The 23,411-nt window shown below is 41.3% G+C and overlaps 1 protein-coding gene across 3 annotated transcripts in view; it reads left to right on the top strand.

Annotated features, from left to right (window-relative positions):
- tmem8b (transmembrane protein 8B) overlaps window positions 1-17,720 on the top strand; it is a 40,694-nt gene extending 22,974 nt beyond the window's left edge. For all 3 annotated transcript variants that reach the window (XM_058070807.1, XM_058070808.1, XM_058070809.1), the window contains 5 exons: window positions 1,484-1,626; window positions 2,336-2,514; window positions 3,841-3,987; window positions 7,038-7,154; window positions 13,385-17,720. In XM_058070807.1, coding sequence (XP_057926790.1) covers window positions 1,484-1,626; window positions 2,336-2,514; window positions 3,841-3,987; window positions 7,038-7,154; window positions 13,385-13,720 — 922 coding nt within the window. In that variant the 3' untranslated portion in view covers window positions 13,721-17,720. The remainder of the gene's footprint in view (window positions 1-1,483; window positions 1,627-2,335; window positions 2,515-3,840; window positions 3,988-7,037; window positions 7,155-13,384) is intronic.
- Window positions 17,721-23,411: the final 5,691 nt, after the last annotated feature.

Genomic DNA, 23,411 nt, shown 5'->3' with positions numbered 1-23,411 from the left:
TGTTTAAAGTCATTGTGTGGAAAGTCTTTGAGGGGGAAATAATTTCCATTAAGTTGTCAGACACAATGAGAATTCTGAGTCTTCTCAGTCAATGAGATGTTTTGTCTGAGCCTTAATGGTGCAAAAGTGTGAAGAGAGTGAAATTGACGAATCTCCCTCCCCCTCCCCTTTCCAATTCACTTGGGAGTTGCTATTCGACGTGAATAACAGATGGCGAGAGACAAGCTGTGCAATGAAAAATATGCACGTTGCAATCTGCGAGTTTTCTTTTTTTTTTTTTTTTTACATGTTTACTTAATTATTCAGGTCACGTGTCAGAGGTAGTGCTAGTGACAGGTTTTCTTCACAACTCCCAATTTACGTGATTGATAAAACATGGAAAAACAGAGAGGCGAGCAGCTGCGTCAATTAAATAAGATTTCTGCCAAAAAGGCGAAGGAGGACATTTTTTACCTCCCGTAGTTTGAATCGCCGCCTGGGATTGATTGGAGGACGTGGCAATTAGTGAAGTGACAACACCAGCAAAAATATTTTTTCTAGTCCATGAAATATCTTTTAAAAAACGACTTTATAAAAATCCTTTATGTAGTTGTTGGTGGCAGTTGGCATAAAATAACTAAAGTCTCTTTGTACAGCTGTAAAATACATAGTCACTATATATATTGTCACACTCCAAACATAAAAACAATATACCTTGGTTTACCTTGATAAGAATGGAATAGACACAAGTGGGGCATCCAGCAAACTACTAGTGCAGCCATAGCAATGTTTTAACTATATACGATTTATGGACAGATATTGGAAATATTTAACATTGTGTTTGGTCAGCATGGTAATACTAATCATTAGACAAATGGTCAATGACTTACTGGCAATTAGTTGCTAAGTCTGACCCTGTAAAGACTTTTAGCTTGATAGTGGCCATGTTTATCAAAAATTTTATCTGAAGGTGCTGAGTGAATCATTTAAACCTGACATTAATCAAAACCGTTAGGACTTTTTGCCATCCTGTGGAAGTTTCTCATGCTTTGCAAAAACAGTGGTGGATGTGTCCGGAAGCTGTGATGTTGCGAAAATCTTTCTTCAAATGCACCATTACATTGTTGGTATTATTCTTCCCCTGTTCTTTGCCACCACAGGGAAGTTTCACGTGGGTTCTGAATGCTGAAGATAAGTTCTGATGCTGATAGTAGTGGTCTGGAATTGGGCTGATGCAGGCCGATATAATCCAATATTGTTTTTTTGGCTGATATTGGACAGATATCTGATATTAATAGGTGATTTTTAGAGCTGTGGGAGAAATTTCAAGTCAATCCAACATATAGAGTTATAGAGATAACAGCACCACCATATGGTGTATTCTTCAAATACAAAACAGCAAATCAGTAGGGGCGCATGTTTTGTTGATACAAACAAATACATACAAACTACCGCTAGACAGTTACAGCTATGTTAACCTTCAATTTCCGTGTGCCTGTTCCAGTTGGGAGGCGTGTACCAACACCACTGCGGAGGTGTACATGCGCGCTTACCTGACTCCATGCATCAACGACTGTGGCACGTATGGACAGTGCAAGCTGCTCCGCACCAACAACTACCTTTATGCTGCATGTGAATGCAAAGCAGGTAAAAATGTACCTCTGTCCATGTAAATCAAAGTCTGCTTTGTTTTTAATCATGTGGAAAATAGCTAAGAAACTCAGTCAGTGTGCCGAAAGTATTTTTTTGTAATTTACTACGGAGGTGCAGAGGTCCTTTTCCAAAACTGATTTGACAATGCAGCGATTCCATTTAAGGGCTCAGGTCATATACACAGGGCTGATGTTAATCTTTTGATTCCAGCAATTTTGGAAAGTACAATAAAACAGGCTGTTAATTAAGAACTCTTAATAAAATATGAGCTTATAAAGCTAAATAACGCTTGCCCTTTGAGGTTTTTTTAAAATCCTGCTTTGATTGCTGTGTTATCAGTGCTATTAAATCCCTCATATTTGGAGTCTCTTGCCCCTGGCCTCAAAGTCTCCATTCAACTGTGCTCACAAATATTTAATTCACACCGTCATATCCAATTTACCCTGCGATCTGGATCCAATTCAGGGGTTCTCACCAGCAGTCTTGATTGTACAGGATAAACAACTTCTCAAATATGAGGGTTTTCATATTCCTCCACAGAAAAGATGTGTTGTTTACAAGGAAGAGCTGATAAAAGATAATTTAATTCAATTGATGAGCTCCTCTCAAAGAACGACGGTGACACAAATGGAGTCATCGTCAGTCAACTTCTGCCAAGAGAACAAAAGCCTTCTTCTGAGTTTGTGTTTGCTGTGCATTCCAGGCTGGGAAGGCTGGGGATGCACAGACAATTCTGAGGCCTACTCATACAGCTTCCAGCTCCTCTCCACCCTGCTGCTGTGTCTCAGTAACCTCATGTTCGTCCCGCCTGTGGTCATCGCAGTCCGCAGCCACTACCTGCTTGAGGCATCTGTCTATATCTTCACTATGTTCTTCTCCACGGTAAGTGGCCACAGACATGATTGATTGGAGCTTGTCCCAAAATGGGGACATCACAGAAAAGGAGTGCTTGATATGCTCACTTTAGTCCAGTACGCGTAAACACTCCTCATTGGAGAGTTTTCTTTTGTTTTATTATCAGTGCTATTTTTAATGTTATTGGATTCCTCATGGGCGACACGGCGGTCCAGTGGTTAGCGCGCAGACCTCACAGCTAGGAGACCAGGGTTTAATTCCAACCTCGGCCATCTCTGTGTGGAGTTTGCATGTTCTCCCCGTGCATGCGTGGGTTTTCTCCGGGTACTCCGGTTTCCTCCCACATTCCAAAAACATGCTAGGTTAATTGGTGACTCCAAATTGTCCATAGGTATGAATGTGAGTGTGAATAGTTGTTTGTCTATATGTGCCCTGTGATTGGCTGGCGACCAGTCCAGGGTGTACCCCGCCTCTCGCCCAAAGACAGCTGGGATAGGCTACAGCACCCCCTGCGACCCTCGTGAGGAAAAGCGGTAGAAAATGAATGAATGAATGAATGGATTCCTCACATCGACCCGATAATTATCGAAGTGAGAAACAACACTCAGTCTTAACTTTAACGATGACTGGTGTAATCGGAAGGTCATATGTCTCGCAGATGTCACTCACACATGATCCGTTTTATAAACATTCTTCTGTCAAACACGTTTTTAAAAAAAGTTAACCACTGTAAATACAAATAAGCTGCCTTAATTTAACAATTTATTGGCTGCACGGTGGACGAGTGGTTAGTGCGAAAGCTTCATGTTCTCCCGTTCATGCGTGGGTTTTCTCCGGGTAATCCGGTTTCCTCCCACATTCCAAAAACATGCTAGGTGAATTCGCAACTCCAAATTGTCCATAGGTATGAATGTGAGTGTGAATGGTTGTTTGTCTATATGTGCCCTGTGATTGGCTGGCAACCAGTGCAGGATGTACCCCGCCTCTCGCCCGAATACAGCTGGGATAGGTTCCAGCACCCCCACGACCCTCGTGAGGATAAGCGGTAGAAAATGAATGAATGAATGAATTTGTATGGAATTTGTATGAATGGTTGTATGGAACAAGCGTACTAGGAGTGCTGCAGTGAGTGTGAGTTTGAAAAAAAACCCTCCAAAAAGCCAAAGAAAAAGTCAAGTTAATATTTGAATTTGCTGGATGTCTTTATGGTTGTTCATACCGCATATTTTTACATATTTTGCAAGTCAAATGATTGAGAAGGCATTGCTATACAGATATTTTACTGTTTTTTTCACTGCTGCTATTACATCATATCATATTTAACCCCACTACCTTTTGTTTGTCCCCTGGCAGTTCTACCATGCATGTGACCAGCCGGGCATTGTTGTCTTTTGCATAATGGAGTATGACGTTCTACAGTTCTGTGACTTCCTTGGCTCGCTCATGTCAGTGTGGGTCACCGTCATTGCCATGGCCAGGCTGAAGTCCATCATTAAACAGGTACCTTTTACACACAACGTACTTCATTCTTATGGAGAATCCAGCTCAAGCGTTATTATGTATGACTGAATCAAATTGTAATAATAAGTTGATATGTTATGCCCTGTAACTGGAAATATGTTTGCCGTTCTTGTGTCACTGTGGCCCTGCCGAGCTCCAGGATGGAGCGGGAACGTGTGTATGCCAATAAATGAGGCTGAGAGAGGGAGAGGGGGAGGACCGGTGGGAGGGCGAGTGTGCGAACATCTGCTGTCCTCTTGAGTTTTCATTTTTGCTGAGCGCTGCAACCCGCAGCCACTAATCAAATGGTACACGTGGGGACTGGCAAGTGCAACAGTGTGTTTGCGTCTAGACAGACACAGTGTTTGTATTTGTGTGTGTTTGTTGGTTGACTTGCCAAAGAATGACCCCAGAGCGCCTGATTGTTTGTGAAGCCTCCATACAAATACATCTTTAAAATTTCACAACTGCCTCAAGGGAGCTGTGACTCCACTTTGACTCGAGGTTAATGGGACTTCAAATATTAGATAATACTTAACGTGTCTTCTTTATTATCAGTTTCTTTTGTAGTTTTATCTTCATTTCTATTTTTGATGACTGTACCGTACTCTAATGTACAAAGCTGACCAACTAGAAAGTGAAGTGCGGACCTCCGCCAAGGTGGAAAGATTGTCGTCTGCATATCAATTTAAAGACTTGCAGACAAAGAACGGTTTAAATTGGCTTTTAGTTGCATTGTTACATGTATAAGTGTACTCATAATAAGCTCCAGCATACCCCAACGACCCTAATGAGGATAAGTGCTATAGAAGATGGATGGAAGATGGAAGTGTACTCATTAGGGGGACTTCTGACAAGTCTCAAAGAAATTATCAAACGCTATTCACACCAAAAGTGGATACGAATGTGGGCTATATGGGACTGTACCAACTTGAGGGCAAGAGTGAATGGACGAATTGTAAAAAGTGCTTGTCACAAACATGCCAACATATTGAATTATTTCTTACTAAAAGCAGCTCCACTATGTGAAGTTGCGGATATTTTGTGCAGGATTGCATAGTACAGTGTGAACGTCAATGTTTCATTTGCATTCTGTCTCTTCATTCTCCATAAACCAGGAAGTGTGCTGCTAACTAACCTGTATTAATGCTGTGTAAGTAGTTTGTTCCTTACTGCTATTACAACACTGGTTCTGGTTCTGTTGTGTTGTGCAATTTACTTGTCACTACTTTAAATGGCTCAGTGGTCAAAGAGAGCTAATTTTTCCTTTCCACTCACCAAAATGTGGTTGTACACACAAACACAAAGTTGGACCTCCAGGATTTTTTTTTACTGTTGTTAACAATTCAAATTGTCCTAATAGGCTATTCTAATGACTAAAAACACTTGACACATATGCACCATCACTAAAGGAGCCTGCACTGTATTATCCAACACAGGTGTCTAATAAGATAATGTGAATGTAAATGACAGATAAAAATAATTCTCCCACTTGAATCCTCACAAGCTCGTCCATCACAATGACAGCTAATGATTCATTACCGTGCCTGCCAGTGAGCGGTCACGCGTCCGTGCTTGCGTACAGTACACGCATACGTGCGTGTTTGCCTGCCTTACTGTCTGACCCAGCGGTGCAGCATGACTGATGACTGCTGCCGCACCGCCCAGCTCCCCTCCTCCCTCGTCTATTCCAATTAGTCCTGTTCTCCTGCAGGCGGGTCATCCCTTTCATGCTTGGAAAAAACCCTAAATGTGTCCTCACGTTCCCCAGCAGACAGAACGCAGACGTGTGAGGCATATCTTATTGATTTTTCTTCCCTCCCCTGTCATTTTATCTTTCCCTACATGCTTGTGGCTTTGTGTCAAATTGTGAGCTTGACAAAAAAAAGAGAAAATGAGAAAAGTTAAGCTGGTGTTATTTATAGATTTTGCCTCACGTCCTGGTTTTCTGTGCTTTGTTTTTATCGTAGTGAAGGGCCTCTCACTTCCAGAGTGGAGGTCTTTTTTATATATTGGTTAGCGCTGTACCATGTATTAAAAAAAAAAGAATAAATCCATGTTATTTTAATCACCTCAAAATTTGGTTTGGGCATGCTTGATGCTGATGCAGGTGATGAAGATGCCTTCACGAAGGGCATCCACTGATGTCCATTTTTGCAAATTTCCCTAGCCATCCATCCCGAAATATTTTCAATTGATGGGGGAAATACGAAGGACATGCAGTGTTATGAATAAGCCAGTCATGACCACCTAGACAAAGGCCTTCAGTCATGAAAGATGCCCCCTGCAACATCAACATAGAGCCCTCTGCCATTTGACGCCCCATGCACAACCTGAAACTACATTGTCCTATTAAAGGAAAAAACACCCCCTCCACTGTACCGTGTGGGAAAACATCTCAGGAAGGCCCTCCTTGTCATGCCAGTAACGTTAGAACCCATCAAGACTGTCAAAGTTAATTTTTTTTCTCATGAGAGGATAAAACTTTCTTCCACCTTTCAATTTCTTTTTAAAACCTTCTATCGCATCTGCTGTATAATGGTTATTGGACTGCACTCGGCTCCGGTAACAACCTTCATTTGGGCTGAGGATCATCCTGTGTCTTTACGGCGAACATTTTGGGGACATTTTTTTGGGTCTATCATTTTAAATACTGCGTCCAACTTCAGCAGGAATTGCTCCGCTAGGAATTAGCTCCCTGACCACCACCAAACATTCATTCGCATTCATGCAGTAGTGTGGGCAGCACTGGAGGCAGGGTGGGTGAAGTGTGTTGCCCAAGGACACAACAGGGACTGGGTTGGAGGACTGGTCTCTACCTCCTGAACCGCTGTCACCCATTATTATGTCATTTATATATTTTATTTGTTATTATTTTAGGAAAGGTATTATTGTAGCTAGTACGTGTTTTGGACAGCTATGGTCTTTCTAGTGTGACTTTGGGGTGCTGCACCAGACCTATTTGACACAGCTGAACTAAATCTCTGTGGTTGTAGTGTTTCCTGTGACATTGATGCATGTGGTTGTTGTTTTTTTTGTTCCCCCTCAAGGTGCTTTATTTGCTAGGGGCCATGTCCCTGTCTATGGCTTTGCAGCTGGACCGTCACGGTCTGTGGAACCTGCTGGGACCCAGTCTTTTTGCTCTGGGCATCATGGCGGTGGCATGGGTAAGTCAAATATTTACTCTGTCTGGAGTTTGTACCTACCACATTTAGTAAACAAGTTCAATGGTTTTATGTTGTTGTGTTAGATGTGGTTACATACTGTATACTGTAGGCCTCTCTTGGCATGTGTTTGATCGCGTGACCAGAGCAGATCTGTCTATGACTTATGACGGAATGGCCTGAACCCCTGCATGGGGGGGGCTTAGGTAGGTAAAAGAGCATCTGACCAGAAGTGTCTCAGACTTCCCCCCGCTGCTGTGTATCATTCTCCCTGGTACATTAAAGTGTTCAAATTGAGCTATCGTTTCCAAAAGTGATAAAAACTTCCACTTGGTCCTTCGAGCTGGATCTTGTGCTTCCTGCTTGATATACCTTTGTCACATTTCCAGCAATTTAAGTGGGCCCAAAAAAATAACAAGACAAACAGAAAAATGTTCTTAAAAAAAAAAAAAAAAAAAAACACACCCCATGGCGCAGATTGCTGGAATTGACGGGAAAAGACACCCAAAACATTGTTAACATATTATATCTTATATCCTAGCCATTTTTCAAAAGCTGTCCCTCTCGGTACCAACCATTTTTGAAGATTTCGACTATTCAAGGCACACAGAGTATTGTGTTCATGGTATATACCAAAAGAAAGATTCGACTCATCTTTCATCAGAAAAAAGTTAGTTTCTACCTTTTTACGTTCTTTAGTAATCATCAGTAGATTTTCAGCGAAATATCAGTTCTCAACAAAAACAGGGAGAAAAAAGGCTTTTTGGGAAAATAATTCAAGCATAAATTTCACTGTGAAACAAATTTAGTTATATATACTGAGCCAAAATGTTTACACAACAATGCCACAACATAAACAATACCAAAAATGGTTGTTTTAAAAAGTTTGTTTCTACCTTTTTACGTTCTTTAGTAATCATCAGTAGAACATAAGTAATTTTCAGCAAAATATCAGTTCTCAACAAAAACAGGGAGAAAAAAAGGCTTTTTGGGAACATAATTCAAGCATAAGTTTCACTGTGAAACAAATTTAGTCATATATATTGAGCCAAAATGTTTACACAACAATGCCACAACATAAACAATACCAAAAAAAATGGTTGTTTTACATGAAAATAATATTTTTTGTTACAAATATAACACCATGAAATATTTGCAGTTTTCATATTTACAACTGAACTGTGTGTGTGTGCATGTGTTTTTGCACATATGTGCAATTTCTCTTCAATGAGTAACCTTCTTCGCGCAACACAGCCAGATGCCTTTTCACTTCCTGGTTGCTGTGCAGCCTGTATTTCAATGGAAGACATGCCAAGTTCTTATAAAATGCACTTCTGCCACCTTGTGGTTGTTTTTTTCGGCTTAAAACTGCATCAAACATGCTCTCTTCTATTGTAGAGTTGCATCATCACCTCTTTAAACGTAAAAGACCTATAAATACATAGGTAAAGTGGTTTTGATTTCAATTATTAAGTATAGGAATGATTTTTTGATTTTGAATGATTTTGAAAATATTAGGATGGGCCAGGATGCTCTTTTTTACAAATCTGCACTGAACAGGAGGCCTGATTTTGAGACGGTTGTGGTCAGGATAAATACAGGAAGTGCTTTGTCTGCCTTGTTGTGAGACTGTTCTGGCTCTGCTGGTTAGAAAACCTGTATTTTGGGGGGGAAGTGAATCTTCGCAAAGTGACTGAACTGTTGGAGAGATTAAGGTAAGATTAAAGTCAAAGGCTGTCTTATACAGAGCTGGTCAGAAAATTGGCTATTTTGGACATTGCAGTAAGCTTTGGGGACATTATAGATATCTACAATTGTGTGTCTTTGTGTCGTGATTGAGTTTGTACTACTTGGTAAGGAAAGACATTTAAAGGTGTATACGTTCTCTGTCCTGTGTGTTTGTGTTACTATTCATGTCATGTCTTGTGGGAGTTCCTGAAAATGTTGTTCTGTATGTTTGTAAGGTTGTGTGCTAAAATGGCAGATAAGAAGATTTGGAAGTCTAGTTTTGATCATTGAAGTTGTGGTAGTAAGCTCCTAACATGCCTGTTAGACTTCACCCACTCAACACATTCAGGATCAAGCTAAAAGCAGCCGCTTGGCATGTTTGACTGTACTTGCTGTCTAGTTCCTCTTGCTCATGGAAGTAATCTGTCACATGTGCACGACAAAAAGCTGACCAATGCAGCTATTTTACACTAGACCCTGAGGGACTTTCATAAGTTGTGCAGCCTCTGGGTATTAGTCATGGCTTGTAGTTCCATTATAAGTCATCTTGTACTTTCACTGACACGTCTGTCAGACATTATGTGCTCCCTGAACTGATACTGAGGAAAAACAGTCTTTCAGTCCAAGAAAAAGACATTTGACAGGAGTTGGAGAAAACACAGTGTGTGGCTTCCTTGGAGAAAGCGATGTGTTGTTGAGTGTGGGCGTGTTGTAGGCTGGAGAGACGCTGTGGAAGTTGAAATCCAGCACCTTCAACTTTTGTGCCAGCAATGGAAGACAGCATATTTTATCATAAACAGGGGTGGTAATGACAGCCTTTCACTGATGTGCTATATTTGGTCGTTATGGAATTGGTATTTGCTAATTTATTTCATCAACTATGTGTAAAATATTGATTAACATGTGCTAATATATGCTAGTATTCAGCATCTTTTGTTGAAGTTGTTGCAGTTCAGTTGCTGATGTCTTCTTGACATTTGTTGTCTGACACTGGTAAAGTGCAAATGGGTGTGCTACACAGTGATGATATCTGCAGAATATAAGTGCACGCCTCTCGTCTGCGCCGATTAAACCCGTGACAGATAAGTCAAGTCAGATTTTGCCGCGGCAATAAAGCAAACACTGGCAACCCCACGACGGTTTCGGATTGAGCGATAATGTTGTGGTGTAAAGGCCTTTTGATGGCTCAGTCTGCTTTCAGTCTCTCATCGACTTGGTGTGTTGTCAACGAGGGAGAGCACCCTCATTTCAACTCTGCAGAGGCGGCGGCCTTAGCACACGTTTCTAGACACAACCGACTTAGATCAGTCAAGTGCAGGGCACAGAACGTCTGCAGCTTTGCAGGGAAGTGTTGTGTGAATCGAGGTCTAAATCTGTCAATGCTAAACTCTCTAATTCCCCCAACTAAATGAGCTTCCTGACTTATGCATAAAAAGGGCATCCCAGTCCAAACAGACAGTAAAAAAAAACAGCAGGATACTCTCCACTCGGCTTCACATAAATTATTACTTTAATCTCATATGGTAATTTAATCAGAAGCACTTTCCAGCTGGAATACACCTCATTATTCTGGTCATTCATGGGTGCTTTGTATCCGTCTTCACAATCTATACCTTAACGCCTGGGGACGAATATAATGCAAGCCATCAGTGTTTATGAAGTGGGAATAAAGCGGGAATACGGTAATCAAGCATTCTCTAGCTGGTGTTCAGAGAGAAATGAAAAATATGCCTGTTCAGCATTTTATAGCCTTTCTGGGCCACTTATAAGTGGATGAGAATATTCCGTCTTAAACTTAAAGTGACATTACCACGCATCACAGGAGAACAACAAAGCACAAATAACGGAATTAATTACGTTTCATGGCAGCTGAGGTGCAATGTGGTAATTTAAAACATCTATCAGACCATCGTGTCCGCATCGACTTAAAACGATCCTCTAGCTCGATTACTTTATGCTCATTAAATTCACAGTGCAAGAGCATTTAAAATGAAAACCAAAATAATGCTTTTTCTTATCGGTCCCTCGTTTGTCCATTTTCACAATGCTATTGGAAACAAAAGGAAGACTACATTTTAAAATACAGCCTTTGAATGCAACACATCATTCATTCATTCATTCATTTTCTACCGCTTATCCTCATGAGGGTTGCGGGGCGTGCTGGAGCCTACCCCAGCTGTCTTCGTGCAAGATGCGGGGTTGCAACACAACATAATACAATTATATCATCGTAACATTTATTATAGTTACATTTTTTTAATTATTGTGACTATTATTACTTTACTCATATATTTTACTTATATTAGGAATCAGTTAATTAAAATTATTGTAATTCATTCATTCATTCATTCATTTTCTACCGCTTTTTCCTCACGAGGGTTGCGGGGGGTGCTGGAGCCTATCCCAGCTGTCTTTGGGCGAGATGCGGGGTTGCAACACAACATAATACAACATCATCGTAACATTTATTACAGTTAATTTTTTTATTATTGTGACTATTATTACTTTACTCATATAATTTACTTATATTAGGAATCAATTAATTAAAATTATTGTAATTGTGTCATTGAATCCTGAGAAATTCTATCAACAAGCAATGAACTGAAATCATTTTTTTTTATGGTATTTGCAATAAATAAAGAATATCATGGCCAAACTTCGAGGCCACCGTTTTGTGTGGTGACAGGAAGAAAAGCTCTGACTTTCTTTGGGAGAAGTTATTTTGTACAATACAGTAATCCCTTGTTTATCACGGTGAATTCATCCCAGACTTATTTATGTACTCAATGTCTACTCCATAAAGTAGACATCATAACGGAAAATAAGACTGGTGCTTGTGTGTGTTGCTGTAAGTGTGCTCCCTTGGCGTCAGTTATGGCTGCAACAGTAGCCCCTGTTGTTATTACGTGTTTTTATTAGGGATTAGTGTCAAACCTGCAATTGTGTGTCTCACCAAACATTACAGTAAGATTACTGACACCCAGTGACCACCAAAGTATACGCAGCATAGAAAATAAGGTGCCCACTTGTGTGTTACCTGGAAGTCCTGTTAGAGCATCATCAGATAATACCCTCACATTCAATTGTGAGTGAATATCGCCAATAACAGGAGTGCAGGAATTCTGGGCCTTTTTTTAATTATCTATTTTTTGAGCCTGGCAGTCAGGACACTTTTGAATTATCCAAATGTATTAACAGTCCCACACTGTGCTCCTTCATTTTAGGAGATTAGTTTAGCGTTGTTGTTTTTTTTCCTCCATCTCCTCTCCTAGTGTTGTTCCCCCCACCCCTCATCGCCCAATCATCCTGTCCTGTAACCCCTTGTCTCACTGCATAGTATGTTGTATATGTATGGACGGATGATTGCACTATTTCGCTTGTATAAGTGACAAGAATAAAGGCTCATTCAGTAATTTCCCTCATCATACTCATCATAAATGAGCTTCAAAAATGAATATTTTTCATTAATAATAGGCCATATTCAACCATTAAACAGCATGATTTACAAGTATATTTGATATTTAATATTTGATATTTGATGCACCGGGCCTGACAATACAAAATATTTTAATATTAATGGTAAAAATAAATATGATATATCATATTTATATAATTTTTCAAACTTTTTGAATATCGTTATTTTTAAGTATTTTACTTATAGTAGTTAAGTTGAAATGATAATAATTAGGGCATGGCGGTCTAGTGGTTAGCGCGCAGACCTCACAGCTAGGAGACCAGGGTTCAGTTCCACCCTCGGCCATCTCTGTGTGGAGTTTGCATGTTCTCCCCGTGCATGTGTGGGTTTTCTCCGGGTACTCCGGTTTCCTCCCACATTCCAAAAACATGCTAGGTTAATTGGTGACTCCAAATTGTCCATAGGTATGAATGTGAGTGTGAATGGTTGTTTGTCTATATGTGCCCTGTGATTGGCTGGCGACCAGTGCAGGGTGTACCCCGCCTCTTGCCCGAAGACAGCTGGGGCTCCAGCAACCCCGCAACCCTAATGAGGATAAGCGGTAGAAAATTAATGAATGAATAAAACAATTATAGTGCCTTACACTCATAATTACGATTGTTCCTCAACGCCTCATGGCACAAGGGGAAAGGAGCAAAGTTATTCATTGCTCTGTGTCAAAGACAGCTGGCATAGGCTCCAGCACCCCCGCGACCCTCGTGAGGAAAAAGCGGTAGAAAATGAATGAATGATAATAATTAGAGATGCCGGATGTATTTTTATTTTTTTCAAACTGTGAACTTTGTGCTTGGTACTGATAACCGACAACTTTTTAGATTTTCTTTCTTACGATTTTAAGATGTAGCTGTAAGTGTAGTTTGAACACACCTGGGTGTAAGAAGGACTGGGAACAAATTACAATTTGACCAAATTGTCTGACTTTACTATCAAATATCAAATATCGTGACAGTAGTAGTACCACATCACTACTATTAGGAGAACCAAATGATAATGATAAACCCATCAAAAATGTTGTGTCTGGGCCCTACAGACAGTGCGCACCATCCGCCGTCGGCGATGCTACCCGCCCACCTGGAAGCGCTGGGTGTTTTTCCTCTTCCCGGGCACCACCATCGCCACTTCGGCCGTGGCCCTTTACGCCTTTGTGGAAACGGAGGAGAACTACTTCTACATCCACAGCATCTGGCACATGCTGATCGCGGGCAGCGTGGGTTTCCTCCTCCCACCTCGCGCCAAGCCCGACCCCAAGGTGACGCCGCTGAAGCGGAGGCGAGGCTGCGGCTACCAACTGTGCGTGAATGAGCACGAGGAACTGGGCCTGGTGGACCCGGCCATCATCACCATAAATAGCATCTGCACCAGCTGATAGACTCCTCTCACTTCCACCCCCCCCCCCCCCCCACTCCTGTTACCTTGGAGACACTTCATTGCCTTCTTTTACTTGGGACGTTCACTCACGGGAAAAAAGCCACAGAACTTGAAGAACTTAACTGTAAATACTTTTATGCTGATAAGACATATTGTTTCATCTCTTCTTCTTGTCATGGTTACTGTCCCCGTGAAGCAACGCACTTCCACGCCATTGAGGTTTGCTTTGACTGCTAGCTACAATGTCAAAGCAAGAGCCATATTGATTTTGAAAAAAACAGAGCTACGCTATGGATGACCGTCAAAGAATGAACCTTTTTGTTTTTAATGTATCATCGGCAAAAGCCACAGAATGAACACATCAGTAAAAGTTACCTACTAAGGAGCAAATACTTTAATTCTAAAATTAAGAAACAAGAATTGTGTTGTTTTTTATTCTCTCTTAGGTACAACTAATCTTCCAATCTGAGCAATTATTTTCCTGACGGAATCCTATTGCTTTTGATGGACAAAAGACACGATAAACGAGGCAGCTGAGGTGCAACTCATCTTCTAGTTGAACCCTGTTGTTTTTACTAGCTCACTGACAACAATGACAGAGGCAGCTAAGATCAAAGGTCAAGTCAGTGCAACTATTTCGTTTCTATCCCCACACAAGGTCAAAGGTCAGGTGAGTACATGTTGACTGACAATTTTCAAAGCTTTCAGGGATTTTTTTTTTCCAATGCCAGCCCTATTGATTTGGAGTCTAGGATGCTATGGGGCTGCATAGGTTCATCCAGCGTTCGCTTAGCGGGGACGTCGCACTGTGGTCGCCTTTGTAAGTTACCATCCATCAACCAAGTGCAAGTATTACTCGTGTATGTACTGTACAGTAGAAGTATTTCTTATGACATATGCTGTGTACTTTACTTTGTACACATGCTTGTTTGTGGGTATGCATTGAAAGTCAAGGCTGCTATCTGACGGTGACTGTAAAGCTGCTTGTGGTCCTTATTTATTCAAGCAGGTTGGTTACATTCCACTGGGTCCAGCAGAGGGTTTCAAAGTGAAGGCCAGTGACTGACATAGAACCGGATTAAACATTTAAGGGTAGGCTAACACCGGGCACCTTCCACTTAACAGGGCTTGCACTCATTCCGGCTTTGTGGGATTCGGTTTTGCTAAAAATATCTTGGCTATTGTACTGCCAAAAGGCGCACCTAACAAACTAGTCTGCGGATTTGAACACCCCAAAGTATCTGCGTGTTCTTTTAGAGCTGTTCTTTTAGAGTTGGGACACCCCAGCCAGGGAATCCTTTAATCATCTTTATTTATGTGTGTTTTTATTTGTTCATATAACGTACACAGAACGATGAACAACTCGTATCTGTCTCCTTTTTCCTCTTAAGATCATGTGAGAAAGTTGACAGCTCTAACCTTCCAAATTTCCAAAAACATGAAAACACTGAATATAACCAAGACACTGTTTTGGGGAAAAAAAGCTATATCAAGGAACAAGGACTGAGGTACTAATGACTAAGGCACATAAATTTAGACTAGTCCCAGATAAACGCATGACGAAGGCACATAGACACATAACTCATGACATAGGCACATTTAGAATAGTTCCTGAAGAACTAGTGAGGAACTAATAAATAGAGTGGTTACTGAGGAATTAATGCCTAAAGCACATGCTTTCAGAGTAGTTACTGATTAATTAATGGGGAAGTAATGAGTACAGTGGTTACTGAGGAACTAAGGACTAAGGCACACATACATTTAGAGTAGTTACTGAATGGGGAATGGGGAAGTAGTGAGTAGAGTGGTTACTGAGGAACTAAGGCACATTTAGAGTAGTAGAATGAGCCGCCATTAGACAGTTCCAAGGGCCTCAGGCCAATAGCACTCATCATCAATAAATTGAAAAATTTACATTTAATGCATGTGTTTGCTATCAGCTGATCTCACTCATAGATGATCGTTATCAGAAACGGCAGCATATACAGTAAACCTCGGATATATCGGACTCGGATATATCGGAAATTCGCTCACAACGGACAGATAAAAAAGAACCAATTTTTCTGTAATGCATTTCCAATAAAAATTCATTGCATATATCGGATTTTTTATAACGGATTTCGCCTATTTCGGACAAAATCTCCAGTCCCGTTCCAATGCATTTCCATTAAATTTCCCTCGCATATATCGGCTGGCCGCATCGTGGCGCTCCGATTCGCTGAATCGTGACAGGCCGCTATACGACGTCATTTGCAGCGTTTGCAGCGTTGCCTGCGCGTCCAGGTACATTGGAAACATAGTCAAGGAAGTGCCTTTTTATAACGGATAAAATCCGATTTACGCATATACCGGATATAAATCCGATATATGCGTAAAACGGACATTTTCCGGTATACGCATATAACGGATTTCGCTTATATCGGACAAAACCAGTGGGAACTATTGAATCCGATATATCCGAGGTTTACTGTATATATATATATATATATATACATACATACATACATACATGCTGCATTGCGACCGAGTGGTTAGTGCGCAGGCGCCTCACAGCTAGGAGACCCGAGTTCAATTCCACCCTCGGCCATCTCTGTGTGGAGTTTGCATGTTCTCCCCGTGCATGCGTGGGTTTTCTCCGGGTACTCCGGTTTCCTCCCACATTCCAAAAACATGCTAGGTTAATTGGCGACTCCAAATTGTCCATAGGTATGAATGTGAGTGTGAATGGTTGTTTGTCTATATGTGCCCTGTGATTGGCTGGCGACCAGTCCAGGGTGTACCCCGCCTCTCGCCCGAATACAGCTACAGGGGATAGGCTCCCCTTGTGAGGGTAAGCGGTAGAAAAAGAAAGAATGAAAATTAGTATTGTTGTTTGCATGCACAAATCCCTCCAGAATATAGGAAAACTCCTCTTTTTCAGATTTTTAGAGTACTTTTTTAAGTACTTTCGGTACTTTCTCAAGCTGCTCCGCCTCTCACTTTGAAAGCCACTGCAGTAGATTCATGGGATGTGACATGTATCACTTACCAAGGGCACTGCTTTTTTTCATTTTTATTATCTTGGATTTTACGTTTATCTTTTGCACTGAGACAAAAAAATGTAATGTACATTTTTATCACAAATGTAAAACTAGTCGTCATGTGGAATGTTAGACGGTGTCTTACAGTGGAAATGTATCGCGTTCACGTGAATGTGCTGATTGAAAAGGGAACAATTCCAAAGTGCAGCTGGGGAAGACAATGAGAAATATTATAGAGGGGGCGAGGGTGGGGGTTGCAATGATTTCAGACCTCAAAGTAAGACCTGGCCTCTTTTACTCATCCTCTGACAGGACCTGTGTGTCACCACATTCATAAACAATAAATGTTTTCTTTCTTTGCCTGGCTTTCACTGCTGCTTTCCAAGCTTTTAAAGGGCGAGCTGGTGAAGACATCACATGGCAATCTGTGGCCCTAATGGCACTCAGGGAGCCAGATGAGATGCTGTCAACAGCATCCTCGTAGGAATACAGCAAGAGATGAATAATTCTCCGGCAGAGCGGCACAACAAGCATCTCCGCTCTCTCCTTATATGAGACAAAAACCTTTATGACTTTTTGATGTTTGCTTTATTAGGTGTGCAACTTTTGGATTGGAAATAATGGCATAGGAACCTTTCAGCACATTGTTTTTGTTGCACTTCTTTACTCTGGGGAAAACTAATAATGACATTTATGAGCATTCCTCCTGTTTGTTGCCTTATTTTGAATTTACGAGCTGCATAATCTAATGAGAAGACGCATCAAAAATTCAGCCTTTCCAAATATAATACTGCTCATTTTTTATTGACACTGTCAGACTGGTGTTGATTTGAAAATATGTGGACTATTCCTGTGATTGTAGTTTGCATTGCGTTATGCTGAGAGCTGTTTCTATTATTTTGGGTACCTTATTTAAGTGTCAGAAGAAGCAGGGGCCCCATAAAAAAGTAGTAAAAACGTTATGTTTAGTGCTGTATATAATAGTTGGCATTATTATTATTATTATTATTATTATTATTATTATTATTATTATTATTATTATTATTATTATTATTATTATTATTATTATTATTATTATTATTATTATTATTATTATAACCCTAACCCTATTATTATTACACCTTATTTAGGCCAAAATATTACATATATTATATAATATTATACATACTTATTTGCTCTGTAATAATGTTCATTAGCTGTACTGCATTATTATTTTTTCATATTGTAGAATTGCATTTCTTATTGGAAAACAAGCAAACACATTAACTAACTGAATAATTCTAGGATTATGACACTTTTTTCTTCTTTCTCTTTCGGCTTTTCCCTTCAGGGGTCGCCACAGCAAATCAATCCCCTCCATCCAACCCTGTTTTCTGTATCTGTCTCTTTCACACCAACTACCCTCATGTCCTCCTTCACTACATCCATAAACCTCCTCTTTGGTCTTCCTCTACGCCTCCTACCTGGCAGCATCCTTCTACCAATATAGTGACTATCTCTCCTCTGTACATGTCCCAACCATCTCAGTCTGGCCTCTCTGACTTTATCTCTAAGGCCTCTAACATGTAATGTCCCTCTGATGGACTTGTTCCTGATCCTATCAATCCTGGTCACTCCCAATGAGAACCTTAGCATCCTCATCTCTGCTACCTCCTGTTCTGCTTCCTGTCCTTTCCTCAGTGGCATTGTCTTTAGACCAAACAACACAGCTGGTCTCACCACAGTTTTGGATACTTTTTCTAAATGTGTGTAAATCTCCATGAAACCCACCAACATTTTTATAATATGGTTAAATGAGCCAGAGGCGGTCCGCATCCAAAAGTAGTATGACATCTTTTTCCCTGATTTTTTTTGCGCCTGCTAATGATTATCTGCCTTTATTACATCAAGGGCTTTAACAGCAAATGCATTAAATAGTCCATGTTGCTCTCATCAGAAAGAAACATGCTGAAACAAGAAAGTCCATCTCCTATGTGTCAGAGGAGTGTCCTTGATGGGGAATAAGAGGCCTGCAACTGTCTGTCTGTGTGTGTGTGTGTGTAATGGCACAAATGAGACCACAAGGACTTCCACTTCAGTAAAAGATGGACAGTTCAAACCATAAATGAAACCACATACAAAGAAGAACCTTGGACACCAATACAACACCAGTCTGCAACATTTCTATGACACCCCCCCCCCACACACACACACTCAACGAAGCACAGTCACAACTTCTAAAGAAAGACAGACATGAACCCATCCATCTGTCCATTCATTCCTTTTCTACGCCACTTAATCCTCTTTAAGGTCTCTAAGGGCTTATGCTGGAGCCTATTCCAGCTGACTTTGGGTAGAGTCTACCCAAATTTGACAGCCCAAACTGTGGGAGACTCCTAATTGGCTCAGCATGGGAGCTCATCACAGCTGTTGGTCACCAGATAAAAGAAACAGGCTGTCAATTCACAGTGCTGCACATTTCTTCAGGCGTCAGGTAGTGAGGTTTAACCAAGATGATACCATGATAACCCTATAAGTTGGCATCCGTTACACATGCACACTCACTGCACTTCTATTTGTTGCATTCTCTTGTTTATAAGACCTTGTTTTAAGCGGCTCTTTACTGGGCAAGGGGGTAAAATGGCTCTTTTCATAGTAAAGGTTGCCGACCTCTGGGGTAGACAAACAACCATTCACACTCACATTCCTACTTATAGACAATTTACTGTCGTTTTACCAATGAACCTAACATGCATATGCACCCCCCCCCCCCACCACCACCACATTGAGATATGCAACAGAGATTTGAACCCAGATCATCCAGCTCTCCTGACTGTGTGGCTAACATGCTAACCAATGTGTGGTATGCTGGAGCCTATCCCAGCTGGTTGCCAGCTAATTGCAGCAGTCTCAATCCAATAAATCGCAATAAACAAGGCATTACCAAAACTCGCACAGCAACTTGGTGAAATGTCATCACGCCAATCGTCAGCAAATATGGTGAAAATTCACAGAAAAGCATGGCCACAACAACAAATCTGACAATAACTATGGAATGAATGGTAGGAAAATGGTACACACTAGACGTGAGCGAAGGTCTGTGTTTTGCAAGTCTCAAGTAGGTCTCAAGACTTTAACCACAAGTCTCAAGTAAAGACGTGCCAGTCCAAGTCATGTCTCCAAGCCAAATCAAGACAGGTCGAGTCAAATCTGACGCAATGGACACCTTTTTGAGTCATTGATGTCAAAGTTTAGGTCAAGTTGCAAGTCTTGACAAAATTCATCATCTAAAATGTATTATTTCCATTCATTCCCATGGGAAAAAAAACTTTCTATGGAGTGAACCCCTGATCTCAGTTCATTTTATTACTCGTTGTCTAGTTGTGAGACAGATGGATGAATGCTTAGCACCGAGGAAATAGGATGCAAACACCACTCTCCAACATTAAAGGATTAAGAATCAATTCAAATTTTGGTTCAAAGTTTCAAGTTTAGCCTGGTTTGGGAAGCTGGTGTACCATCCAAACCAAACCTTCCCTCCATTTAACCTCGGTTTTCCTCACCAGTATGACCCTCGTGTACAAAAGTAGTGACTTCCGAATGCAAATGAGAGATTTAGCGTACATCCACAAGGGAGATTAGATGGTGGAAAAGAAGCGTCGTAGCCGCTCGTCGCTTTTATCGGTTGCAGCAATCCGACAAGCAAAACGTCTTTGCCTCTTGACATTTATCTGTGTTGCACATTTCAGGGCTAACATTGGGGGAAGAAGGCTCAGCAGCCAAGATAGCAATTAAGAGGAGATAAAGAAAGCCAGTGGAGATTTAACAAAAAAAATAAAAATATTTTTGAAAAGAAGACACTGATAAAGACAGCAGACAAGGATCAGCCAGGAATTATTCTGTCAACAAGAAAAATACCATTTTTTTGTCTATCAGAAGCTTGTTTTTATGGACTTTAGTGCATGAAAATAATCATCTAATGTTTGGTTATGAATCCTTTGTCTGTGCATTGTAGTTATATCTGGTCATTATAGCATTGCTGTAATGACATTCTCATAAATGCATGCGCATACAGTGTGAATTTATGTCATGTTGAAGGCCTTTGAAAGACAGATTGAAGTATTAAGTGTCCTTTGAAAGGATAATTCAAGTCTTCCTTGAGCCCAGTTGCTAACCAAACAGCAGCACCTACTGAAGTAAGTAAACAATCACGGTGAATCAAACAACTTCCCTCACCTTAAGTTGTTTTATAGCAGTCAGCATTCCACACTTTCCGCTTGCTCAGCAGTGCTGGGCCCAAACATGTAGGATCACTGGATAAGTAGTATTGATGGGAGAAAGAGACATATTTACGTATATTTGGTAATATTTGGGCATCATTGCAGTACTCAGTTAGGCCATAACCAGTACGGATCAGACCCCAGCCTGTGTCCAAGTGGCATTCTGCTGGCCCCACTGCTCTCCCATCTTCAGCCAGAACCATCTGGATATTTTCTCCGCAGCTTCCACGTTGTTGTTGACTCTTCTCCGGTTGGCACCGGCGCATGGCTCGCAATTTAGGCTGTTTTCTGGGGGAAAGTACTATTTCATATCCAGTCATCTATTTTCTATTCTGTTTATCCTCTTTAGTGTTGCAGCAGTCTTCAGGCGAGAGGCGGGGTACACCCTGGACTGGTCGCCAGCCAATTACAGGGCACATATAGACAAACAACCATTCACACTCACATTCATACCTATGGACAATTTGGAGTCGCCAATTAACCTAGCATGTTTTTGGAATGTGGGAGGAAACTGGAGTACCCGGAGAAAACCCACGCATGCACGGGGAGAACATGCAAACTCCACACAGAGATGGCCGAGGGTGGAATTGAACCCGGGTCTCCAAGCTGTGAGGCCTGCGTGCTACCCACTTGTAGCCCATAAAAGAACCATTCATTCATTCATTCATTCATTTTCTACCGCTTTTTCCTGACGAGGGTCGCGGGGGGGTGCTGGAGCCTATCCCAGCTGTCTTCAGGAGAGAGGCGGGGTACACCCTGGACTGTTCGCCAGCCAATCACAGGGCACATATAGACAAACAACCATTCACACTCACATTCATACCTATGGACAATTTGGAGTCGCCAATTAACCTAGCATGTTTTTGGAATGTGGGAGGAAACTGGAGTACCCAGAGAAAACCCACGCATGCACGGGGAGAACATGCAAACTCCACACAGAGATGGCCGAGGGTGGAATTGAACCCTGGTCTCCTAGCTGTGAGGTATGTGCGCTAACCCATAAAAGAACCAAATTTCATTAATGTTTTTTGTGACAAAGAAAAATCTGAGTTGTAGAAATAACTGGAAACTCAAGAGAGCCATGACATCATGTTCTTTCCAAGTGTATCACAACATCAGATTAGACAAGAAATGCTGGCCTTGATGGAATAAAATCCTTTTGCAACAAATTAAAGAGAAAGAAATACTATAATAAAAGTGGCTGTTTCCTTGAAAAGTTTGTTTCCAGTATATATTGGAAATAGCTCATCAGCCCCCGAGGACTGAACACCAATAAATCACATAAATAAAGCATGCATTCACTCAACGATGACTTTGTTGACACATTTATCACTGAACTAAGGAACTGCAACCGTGAGATAAGAATGAAAGCGTTGCTCCAAAAATGATTGCTGGCTACTTATAGAACATCACAGACAGACTCAATAGACCAGTCGTCTTGTTTTTGGCCATGCTCATCATTCAAAGACATCTCAACAAAGTATGTTTTCACAGTGGAAAGACATGTTGAGAGGGAGCGTGCGAGACAGAGAGAGAGATAGAGAGAGAGAGATAGAGAGGAGAAAAGCGTCAAAAGCGAGGCTGATGTGAACACGAAGCTTCACGTCTGCCGGTTGGCTGCGCTCCGCCCCTCCCCCCCAGATGGCTGTCAGCACAAAGTGGACTCAAACACATCAAGACGACAGGCTGGCAGTACGACGAGACCAAATAGGTCATGCTGTGTTTCAGATGACGTGTGTGAACACTGACATGTGTCACAGTAGCCAATGATGACTGCCTTTGCAAGCTGGCGTGTGCTAACGATGCTACCGTACTGTGTCCTTGTGGTTCACGTCTTCCTGCTGCTTAGCACACACACACACACACACACGTTCATATGCTGCCCACCAGGATGACAAGGCCTTTAATTATCGACCCTCACTGTCAACACTGCAACTGTTGAAATGACCAACTTTGGAATTTCAAATATACTCAGCAGGGCCCCTGAAGAATATCTGGGATGAGTACAATTAGCCTAAGTGAAGGGGGCATCTTAAGTCATCTAAAGAGGAAACTGACATTGGAGCATTCATTATTCACAGCGATCACACTCGCAAAACAGTACACGTGTCCCTAAATCTTCATTCGGATAATCAACATGATGCTTGAACTTCTGCCTCCATGTGTGGATTTGCTGTTCATTCATAGTTTTGTAGAAAGAAACCATTCATTTTGTTCATTGATTCATTTAATTTCATTACTACAGCACGGCTGTATGGTTGTCGAGTGGTTAGTGCGCAGGCCTCACAGCTAGGAGACCCCAGTTCGATTCCTCCCTCAGGCATTTCTGTGTGGAGTTTGCATGTTCTCCCCGTGTATGCTCTCCGGGTACTACGGTTTCCTTCCACATTCCAAAAACATGCTTGGTTAA

Source organism: Doryrhamphus excisus, chromosome 4 (genome assembly GCF_030265055.1).
Source record: "Doryrhamphus excisus isolate RoL2022-K1 chromosome 4, RoL_Dexc_1.0, whole genome shotgun sequence".
Classification (NCBI taxonomy): Eukaryota; Metazoa; Chordata; class Actinopteri; order Syngnathiformes; family Syngnathidae; genus Doryrhamphus; species Doryrhamphus excisus.
Note: the sequence above shows the minus strand (reverse complement) of the source record. Positions and strands in the feature narration are given on the sequence as shown.